This window comes from Populus alba, chromosome 13 (genome assembly GCF_005239225.2).
Source record: "Populus alba chromosome 13, ASM523922v2, whole genome shotgun sequence".
NCBI classification, from domain to species: Eukaryota; Viridiplantae; Streptophyta; class Magnoliopsida; order Malpighiales; family Salicaceae; genus Populus; species Populus alba.
The window spans coordinates 13,220,270-13,230,797 of record NC_133296.1 but is presented as its reverse complement, the minus strand read 5'-3'; the positions used below and the strand labels follow the sequence as shown (position 1 = coordinate 13,230,797).

At 33.4% G+C, this 10,528-nt stretch overlaps 2 protein-coding genes across 3 annotated transcripts; both read left to right on the top strand.

The window, feature by feature from the left end:
* Positions 1-211: 211 nt before the first annotated feature.
* Positions 212-1,177, top strand: LOC118043669 (fasciclin-like arabinogalactan protein 6). Its single transcript, XM_035051706.2, has one exon. It carries the CDS (start codon positions 281-283, stop codon positions 998-1,000), a length of 720 nt encoding a protein of 239 aa, XP_034907597.1. The 5' UTR covers positions 212-280; the 3' UTR covers positions 1,001-1,177.
* Positions 1,178-3,443: 2,266 nt separating this feature from the next.
* On the top strand, positions 3,444-8,870 carry LOC118043645 (DNA-directed RNA polymerases II, IV and V subunit 8B). Of its 2 annotated transcripts, XM_035051675.2 has the most exons (6): positions 3,445-3,654; positions 6,912-6,961; positions 7,155-7,241; positions 8,077-8,234; positions 8,327-8,421; positions 8,561-8,870. In XM_035051675.2, exons 3-6 carry the CDS (start codon positions 7,160-7,162, stop codon positions 8,670-8,672), a joined length of 447 nt encoding a protein of 148 aa, XP_034907566.1. In that variant the 5' UTR covers positions 3,445-3,654; positions 6,912-6,961; positions 7,155-7,159; the 3' UTR covers positions 8,673-8,870. The 2 variants fall into 2 exon arrangements, with proteins under 2 accessions (XP_034907567.1, XP_034907566.1); XM_035051676.2 differs by lacking the exon at positions 6,912-6,961 and having other exon boundaries at positions 3,444-3,654.
* Positions 8,871-10,528: the final 1,658 nt, after the last annotated feature.

Below are 10,528 nucleotides of genomic sequence, written 5' to 3'. Positions count from 1 at the left end.
TGAATTTATAGAAATAGAGGGTGCAACTAAAAGTGGATTTTGCCAACTAAGTTGCAGCTGCATTAATCATTGAATTGAAGATAAATCGGAAAATTAAGCCAGCCAAATCTATCTAATCTCATTAATTAAGCTTATTTTTAATCTCCTATTGGTGAGTAGGATTTGTCTTGATTCAATGGTGGAGTAGCCAGCTCATTCCAACAAAGTCCCACCCCACATTTTATCTCATAAAAGCCATGCCAATCCTCTCTGCCCGCACACCACCACCAAAGCCTCCACAATGGCTGCCACTCCCCTGTCTTTCTTTCTCCTTTCACTCCTCCTCTCCCTCTCCCTCAATGCTCAAGCTCAAACCCCGACGGCACCCGCCCCGACGCCCTCCGGCCCGGTTAACTTCACCTCAGTTCTTGTAAAAGGTGGACAGTTCGCCACCCTCATTGGCCTTCTGAACAAGACTCAAACTCTCAACCAAATTGAGAATCAGCTTAACAGCTCTTCTGAGGGCATGACTATCTTTGCCCCAACCGATAATGCCTTCAACAATCTTAAAGCTGGTGCTTTAAATGGCCTCAGCCAACAAGAACAAGTTCAGCTTCTTCAATACCACACGTTGCCTAAATTCTATACCATGAACAATCTTTTGCTGGTTAGCAACCCCGTTCCCACTCAGGCCTCAGGTCAAGATGGTGTCTGGGGTCTTAACTTCACTGGCCAAAGCAACCAAGTCAATGTATCAACAGGGCTTGTTGAGGTTCAAATTAACAACGCTTTGAGGCAAGATTCTCCTTTGGCAGTTTACCCAGTCGACAAGGTCTTGTTGCCCGAGGCATTGTTCGGTGTTAAGCCACCGACTGCATCACCTCCAGCACCATCAAGCAAGTCCAATTCAACAGTGGCGGCTGCAGAACCATCAACGGGTAAGAACTCAGCTGGTGGAAGGAATGTAGCATTGGGGTTGGTTGTTGGGCTCGGTTTGGTTTGCATGGGAATTCTTTCTTGAGGAAGTGTTAATTTGAAGGTGTTTCCACATTTTTTCCCCTTTTTCTTTGTGATTTTCACTTTAAAAGAAGGAGCTAATTGGAGTCTTCCTTGTAAGTTTACGTTCTCGTTAATGTTTTGTATTTCTCCATTGATATACTTCTTTGGTTTTCAATTTGATTACTTTATTTTTTTATAACCATGGGTGTTGGGGTTAGCTTATACATGGAGCTGATTAACATGCATGTGGAACATAAATACAATAAAATTAATAAGAAGAGATGCAGATTATAAAAGTATAAACTCAGAATAAAAACATGGCCAGTTCATTTTATTTAACTCGTGCGTTCTAACCTGACTAGCAGATCTTCATCATTTTCTTATCCATTTTTTAGAAGAATTACTTCAAGATGTGTGTTAAAAGGGAGCCATGTCGCAGCTAGCATCCCCTAAATCTTCAGGTCAACTTTCAGCTCTTCAATGTCCTGCTGGTGGTTCACATATGATAGTCACGCATACGGAAATGAAATTCTTCACTAGCCACTTGTTGGTACAGAAAGGATACCTGCATACGACACCGAGGCTTGTAGCCCTGCGGTGGCAAGGTTTCCCTGCCTCTGTATTCTAGGTTCAAGTTTCAGCATGTACGCCTATCATCCCCGCGGTGCTTTACCTATCTATTGAGCTTGCAGAGTGTTCAGTAGGTCCGGGGATTAGTCGTGGTGCGTGTAAGCTGACCCGGACACCCTAGATTACCAAAAAAAAAAAAAAGGATACCTGCATAGGACAAATATTTATGTAAAAGTTATGATGTTAGTCCATAGGAGCTGAAAAAATACATTGAAAAACATGTCTATTAAGGTTTTGGGTGAAATTTTCGCTGCAAGTTCTCACTGTTTAGGCCTAGTCCAAATAACAGTGGCCTAGTCCAAATAGTTGGAGAATCATTTTTTTGGTGGAGAGTTGTTGGAGACTTGGAGAAACTGAAACCCATATGGTAGAGAGATCAGTTGTTGAACATTAAACATTGTTATTTAGGTACACATAGCACTGAGTTGAACAATTAGTCTATTGAGAGCATCAACCACTTTATTTAAGTTGATTGATTTGTGCCTTAGCCAAAAAAAAGTGATTTCTTATAGAAACAACATCCACTTTTCATGTCAATGACTTAATTTATGTTGTTTGTTTATATATTTTCAGAGCTTCTTGATTTAAGATTAGAAACAAATCCTTTATAAGTTCAAATAATGTCGTCAATACTTGAGATTTTAAACAATAACATAACACTTCATATCATAAATGAAGTAGTTCCTCTTTGATATAGAAAACTTCTCATTAAAAAATTAATTGGATGCTCATCTTAGCTAAGAACTCTCTCAATACCTACCCAAGATGTACTATAATTTACCTTAAATGATTTCTTAAAATGTAGAAGTGCCAACACAAGACCTTCAATCATGTTTTGTTTCATTAATTAAAGTGAATTCAACCTCATTTTTTCACTAAACGGTGCTCCATTTAAACACCTCATAATAGATTCAATAAGATAACTAAAGTTTCTGATGAATCGCTTTTAAAAAAATACAAAGTTCATGAAAACTTTAAACATCATGAACACTTTTTGGGGTTGGCCACTCCACAATTGAATATACATTGGATTGAACATGAAGACCATCAATAGACATGATAAAGATCAGAAAACAATATAAAAATATATAATTTTAAATAAAATAAAAATAATTTATTATAAATGCTTAGAAATATATTAAAATAATATTTTTTAATAAAAAAATTATTTTTAATAGTAGCACATCAAAAACAATCTAAAAATATAAAAAAATAATTTAAATATAAATAAAAAATACAGTTGAATTGTTTTTCAAAACACTACCTACAGAAACGACCTAAGTTTAGCTAAGAAACCAATGGATGTGGAAAGTTCTACTCTTTTAATTGTCTTAAAAAAGAAAATAAAATGAGTAAACAGAATCATAGTTTAGTCCTTCTTCTTTAATTAATTTGGTCATTAATTTTTGTAATTTATTTTTTAGTGCCGTGCGAGAAATGCTACCATTCTACAATGACAGTATCTCAACGCCAGAGATTAATCATTAGTAATTTTGTTTATTGGATGACTTATTCGTCAATTTTAAGATGTATAATAGAAAGGTAATGATTTTTCGGTCCTTTAGCTTTCCATGACAAGAAAGGTTTTTTACAGCATGTTTATTACTGCAGTAATAATTATTTTTTAAAATATTTTTTATTTAAAATATATTTAAATAATATATATTTTAAAAAACTTTAATTTTTATATCAATACGTTAAATTAATACAAAATTATTAAAAAAGTAATTTAAAATAAAAAAATTAATTTTTTACCAAAAAAAAAAAAGGCTCAACCACGTAGCCAAGCAGCGTCTACATCTATTACAAAATTGCCAAGCTATGCAATAAGAAGATTGAGAGTTCCATCTCCTGATTTCATTGCGCCCGACACCGACACTCCACCCACCCTTTTCTCCTTTCCCCTTTCCTGGTTTCCCCAAATCTCAAATTCTCAAAATCTCAAGTCTCAGCCCTAACAAATTAATATCAGCATTCAGCACATTAAGGCGCGTAGAATCTCAAGTCTCGACTCTCCACTCACCAGCAGCGCAAATATATAACCAGGTTTGCTTGTTGGATTCTCATCTTTTCTGTCATGTTTTATTATGCACAAGAGGGCATGTCTTTTTTTCTGGCTGTATACAGTGTTTTTTTTGTTGTTAATGGTCATATGACTCCTATCATTTGTAAAACATCACGCCAGCATCTCTGGCAAATACAGTGCTGTTGTTAATCGTCTCTATCTGTTGTTTTATATGACAAATAATCCTTAAAAAATCCCATAAGTAACTTGCGTTCTGCTATATTACATTATCCCTTTCCATTGAATTATCTGTTTGGCACAAAGTTTGTACAAAGGAGGAAAATTAGGAATATGAAAAAGTTATGTAATTTAGCAGTGGTACTGCAGTGCTCATAAGATTTTAATCTTTCATTGCTAGACGCTTTAAGTTCTCTCAGTTCATCCAAAACCATCTGCCTATTTCTGCACTCTATGCTACAAAAGCCTTGATCATCCCTGCAATCACATATATTCAACAACAGTTTTTAGAAATCTTGCATGAAAGATTTAATTACAAAATACAACCTCATATGAAACTAGTCCAGCTGACATGGCTATCTAATTAATTAGTATATACCTTCTTAATCAGGGCTATGTAATTTAGCAGAAAGGTAGAAAGATTCCAAAATAAGCTTTTAGCAGCTGGATGCATTGATCCCTTTTTATAGCAGACACTGATAAGATGATCACTAGGATAACTGGATAACATAGCATAGCATAGCAAAAGCAATAGCTTTTAGTTTGCGTGTTCATGTTAAGCTCCTGCTGTTGCTGACCTAGAATGAAACCAGTGTGTGTGTGTGTTTTGACTAGCTAGGGTTGTCTTCTCTATAAGCATACCCCCCCCCCCCCCCCAGAACACCCTTCCATCTTAAGGCTTCTTATGCAATGTTTACTAGCAACAAAACGACCCAGTTCATCACTGCATAGAAAAATCAGAAATTTGATCCAATTAGCACTCATTTCTCTAGAGTCTTTCATCACATAAAATTTAATTGGGCGAGGTGAGGAACAAGAAATTATATGATGCAGACCCTAGCCAGCAAATATGCTATTTGAAAAACTGGGAAACAGAACAAAGATACTGATTATATTCCTAAACAATCAGAGGGTCCCATTTTATCAGTTGTTTCATGCTTATATTTCTTTGTTGTTTAGCTATGTGTTTCATGCAAAACCTAGTGTCATCAATTTATGGTACACACTTTCAGGACTAAACTTCTATTGAAAATTACTGAACAATTAGAACGGTGATGTTAGGCAGTTTGTGATGTGCGGCTTTACATAATTATATCAACAGGTAAAACAAAATGTTATTAATTAAGAGCATCTTTCTATCCAATCCACTTGGACTTGTTCATCTTTAGAATCTGAATAAAGACCGGTGACCTGGAAAGAAACGAAAACAATTTTAACCCACATGACTGGATCTTGCAATTTAGTTAAATTTCACTTTTATTTTAATTGTATTATATTATTATATACTACTTGACTGGATCTTGCAAATTAGTTAAAATATTTTACTTGTGATTTTATGATTTTGGTGAAAATATTTTATTTGTGATTTTACAATTCGAGTTTACGATCCCAGTTTATATTGCATGTTTTGTGTCGTGTTAAAAAAGTGTTTTTGACAACCTTGATTGAGATTCTTATGATTTCTTTATTTAAATTGAATAAAAAGTTAATGATTAAATTTCAAACATAACCAGTCATGTTTTTAAAGGAACATGAGAAAATTCAAATTCATCATAAAACGTGAAAATTGATTATTAATTATTTCTTTCATTTACCAGTTAAACTAATTTGGGAAAAACCCTCTAATTGCATCCCATGTTCTCATAAATTCATCAAATATGCCTTGTGTTTTTAATTAGATCAATTCAACAAGTGTGATAAAATCAATGATTTTTATATACAATTCAAATAAAAGAAATAATATTTTCATAAATTATAGGACATATGTGAAGTATCAATATTTGCAAAATATTTAAAAACAAACAAATGAAAATAAAAATCAATATCAATGCTATATGTGGATCAATTAAAAATTGAGTTTATTACTGGATACCAAGGAGGAGAAAATTATGATGGTGGTCAAGCTTAGTTGATGATGGCTATGGTAGTGTTTTTAAATTATGATAATTATTGTTTTTCAATTTTTTTTTATTTTTAATATACTATTCAAAATATAAAAAAATTAATTTAAAGAAAAAAATTAAAAATAAACATACTCTAATATGACAGTATGATAAGTCACTATTGTTGATTTATTATTTTTTTTCTTATATTAATTCTACATTTAAGAAAATATTATTTTTTATTCGAGTATTTTAAAAAATCTTTGATTTTGAGAAATTGTGATCGAACTGTAATCGAAAACATAGGCGTTGAATTCATAGTTATTAAACCTAGACCGACTTGGCAGATTGACCCGGGACCTGGTTAGTTCGGCAGGTCAACCTGGTGGCTGGACCGGTCCGGGTCCGGGTAAGGTTAAAATTTGGCTAGCATAAAAAAGTAATTAAATTTAATTAACCTGATGGGTCCACTCGTGACTCAGATGACCTAAGCAATACCCTTTCGTTTGAGACGCTGGCAGCAAAATGAAAGTTGAAGAACTAATTAATTATTCCCTGCTCTAATTTCCTAAGAAGAGCAGCCCGCCCCTCATTTCCTTCTCTGTTATCTTTTGCAGAACAATAACAACCAACAGAGAGTTATAATTACATGTGCTCTATCTTTTTCACGACTTACTTTTTTATGTTTTTTCCTTTGTTGAGCTTAATTAATAATTTATATCAAATAAAAAAATAGAAATAAAAACAAAGACTTCTAGTGACCATGGGTCTTTAGCCAGTATTGAAATCCAAACACTTGATCAGGAAGAGAAGTCTTTGAGAATTGGTGGTATTGGCTCGGCTGGGTTGGCGTGGATTGATAGCCACGGCGTGGTGGTTTAGAGCGGGTTCTTGCTAATAATTATCTGACTGGCTTGGCCAATTATTTGATAATATCGTTTCTGATTTTAATTCTTTCATCTCAATGCTTTTTGTTAAAAAATAAAAATAAAAAATTTAGTCATAGGCATATTGCAAATTAAAAGTTTCTTGAAAATGGTTACAAAAAGCAAACAAATAATATGGGCTCGATCCATATTGGGCCCAATTTCAAATAGAACATGGGCCCAGCCCGATTGTTTCTCTTGCACTTCTTCAGTTCCCTTCCGTTTTATATTCCCTCGTCTTTAATCTCTCAGAGTTTGCTGCTGTTGTCTCACTCGAAAAACTTCCAAGCTCTCTAACAATTGTAAGAAACCCTCTCCCTCCCTTTCTTTCTCCTATTCGATGTGCTCGAGTTTATGTCAGAACAGGAAATCTTTCCTGGGTTTCTGATTTTATGATCTGGGCTCTGTTTATTTTCTTGATTTTCTTTTTAAGCAATTTAAAATATTTAACCTTTTGTTTCTAATATGCTGCTGCTATGTATGTGGTTTTTGCAGGAAGGATGTCAAGCTCAAACATCATCATGTTTGAAGATATTTTTGTTGTTGACAAACTAGATCCTGACGGCAAAAAATTTGACAAAGGTATCTATGATTTTAATTCTCCTTAATTCTCTTTCTATAGCTTCTTTTTCAGTGCTTATGTATTAGCTAGAAGAATCAACCAAGGCTAAAAATTTTCAACTTGAGTTCATTTCCCTTTTCGATTTCTGAAAAATCTTCACCTTGCCCCAAAATTGTGATTTTTCTTGTACTGGATTGCATATTTACTTTATTATATCCATGCTCTTGTCAAGTGTGGTGTGAAACACTTTGTTTGAATGATTCTGATGAATGATCCTATTATTGTAATAGATCCATTGTCCTTAAGTTCTTCAAGACGAATGTTCCAACTTCTGTATTTATTTTTATGCTTTCCTCGTCAAAACCAAAGAATTCAAGTGGAGATATCATGTCTGTTTTATGTGGTAATCCCCAATTATGAGATAATCATAACTATGCTTCATCCAGTTCCCGTGTTAGAAAGACTTTTTTGTGACAACAGTATGCTTTTGCTTAGAAAATTCTGTGCTGTATTGTGTGTAATTATTTGGTTGGGAACTTGATGTGGTTGATCTGAGTTTATTACAAAATACTGCCTGGTAGTGTGGTCTGTTGTTCTGGGACGTTGGAACGTTTTCTCTTAACTTTTATCATGCAATGAATTATGTTTTGAGTGACGTGCTTTCAGTTTAAGGAGATACTCCTACACACTGCAATCTTCTTATCGAACTGATAAAAATTTGGCCACGATCTAGCTACTCTTCCATCTTTGACTCTTCTGAATGATTCTTGTTGATAGCATGTTTGGAAAATATGTTTTGACATCTTTTGAGTTAACCAGAGGCGCAGATTTGTAACTTCTTTTATTTGGATGCAGTGACCCGCATTGAAGCACATAGTCAGAACTGTGATATGTTCATGCACCTTGATGTGAACACTGATGTATACCCCATGTTCGTGAATGACAAATTCACAATGGCTTTGGCCCATACGCTGAATCTGGATGGGACACCTGACACGGGCTATTATACTCAGGTAATCTTGTTTTGTCATTAAATTTTTCCGTTGTCTTATTTTATTGTATTACTCATTTCCTAGTTAATGAATTCATAAATGTCTTGTGTCAGGGAGGGAGAAAAACACTTGCTGACAAATATGAATATGTCATGCATGGGAAGCTATATCAGATTCAAGAGGAAGGATCAAGGAGGGCAACTCGAACGTATGTATCCATGTTTAGAATTTGCATTTCTGCAAATATGTTCATTATATTATGTTTATATAATGGCAATCTTTATTCATTTACTTGTTTATTACGGCCAACTGACATTAATTACCTTGTGATATTTTTTTGGCCTCAGGGAGATGGTTATTACATTTGGTGGGCTTCTGATGTTGTTGAAGGGAGATCCTTCATATGTCTCTCAATTCGAGCTTGATCAGAGGCTATTTTGTTTGATCAGGAAGCTGTGAAACTCAGTAATATGTCCCTATGTTTTCTGAACATCACAATCCAATGTTCCTCAAAATGTTGGTGATTTAGTTTTCTTGTACCATACTTATTCTAACATATCTATGTAGGGTTGTCCACTAAAACTGGGGTATATTCCCTAGATTGGATCGTACTATCTGTGCTGCATGATCTCTCGAAAACCTGTGTCTATTTGGTAATTGTGCTTGTGCCTCCTTGCTGGTGCTCTTGTGGATATATAAATGTGCAAACACTCCCATGATAAGTGAAGGAAGATAAGTGTTTAATCCCAAGCCCACAGTTTTATTAGATGGTGTGGTTTGTCTACATGCTTTGCAGACAAAAGTAGAGGCATCCGAGCTGATGCATTCCCTGTGTACTATTAGAAGAGAACCGAGAATGTTTTATTGACTTGCTCATCTCCTTCACTTGGATAATTTCATGGAAATAAACCGAAATGAATGATAAAACTTAATTTATAATTAATTAAATGTTAAAGATGTTGAATAATGAAATTAAAAGAAAAATATGAATTAAAAAATAAGCAAAACAATAGAGTCAAATGAGTTAATCTGTTGAACCTATAATACTATGACAATCATAGAAAAAAGAAGTTTAATTTTAATAAATTAATTATTGAAGAATAAGATTAGAATATATATATATATATATATATATATATATATATATATATATATATATATATATATATATATATATAAACAAACATAATTGCATCTCGGCTGGAATTTGGCTGAGATATCTGGAATGGATCAAGATAGATGAGATTTGTTTGGGTTTGTTTTTTTTTTTTAAAATAATACGATAGAGTCAGAGGACTCGTCTTCTGCCTGGAAATTATGGGCAATGGCATTGCAACTTTATGCCTTGCTATCTACAACTTTTGACGACCATCGTCACCAGAAAAAAAAATGATGTGCACTATTTTTAGAATTCAGCCCCAATTTATACCATTTTTCATCTAAAAATAATTTAAAATCATCTTAAAGATATGTAAAAACTCATTTTCAATCGGAAAACAAGTTTTAATCTATCCTAGATACTGAAAAAACCAAAACCTCTTATCTCTCATGCCTTCTTTCTCTTACTTAATACAAATATACAGCTTTTAAGGATTGAAGTGAAAAAATTCAGAATTTACAATAAAATAACTTAAAATTATATTCTACTTTAAAAGGTACGAGAAAAACACTATGCATGTATTGTGGACATAGACTCATTGTACTATAGACTACACTATAAACAGTTTGTACTATGGATGACACTGTAGCGCCTGAAGAGCGTTGTCTTTGCTGTTTTTTAGTTAAAAAGTGTTGTTAAGAGGCATTGTCTTTTCTGTTTTCTATGCAAAAAATTATTGAGTCGGGCTTGATAGATAGACCCAATGCTCTTGAGTCCGACTCGCAACCAGACCCAAGGTTACTGGATCTATCTTTCAGCCAAACCTAGATATTTCTAATTTTATTTTTTTGTCTCTCTATATTTTTTTTTCTTTTATTTATTTATTTTTCATACAATAAAAAGAAATAAATTGATGAGACTTTTTATATTGTACAAAAGTTGAGTGATGATAATTTTTTTTCATTTGAGATTGAGTTGGATTAATTTCTTTTCTCTTAGTATTGGATCTTGCTGGCTTTTCTCTTATTTAATTTTTTTTTTCAATTTTATTTTTTTACCTCTGTAGATTTGTTTTTCTTTTCTCTCATTTAATTTTTTTTCATATGGTAAAGAGGAAATAAATTGATGACGAGACTTTTTTTATATTGTATAAAAGTTGGGTGATAATAATTTCTTTTTATTTGAGGTTGGATTTGGTTGAATTTCTTTTCTCCTA

Bases quoted from the DNA above. Each gene is read 5' to 3' on its own strand.
- LOC118043669 (XM_035051706.2), top strand. From the start codon at position 281: ATGGCTGCCACTCCCCTGTCTTTCTTTCTCCTTTCACTCCTCCTCTCC.
- LOC118043645 (XM_035051676.2), top strand. From the start codon at position 7,160: ATGTCAAGCTCAAACATCATCATGTTTGAAGATATTTTTGTTGTTGAC. The intron at 8,235-8,326 runs GTAATCTTGTTT...GTCTTGTGTCAG, and splicing joins ACACGGGCTATTATACTCAG to GGAGGGAGAAAAACACTTGC. The intron at 8,422-8,560 runs GTATGTATCCAT...TTTTGGCCTCAG, and splicing joins TCAAGGAGGGCAACTCGAAC to GGAGATGGTTATTACATTTG.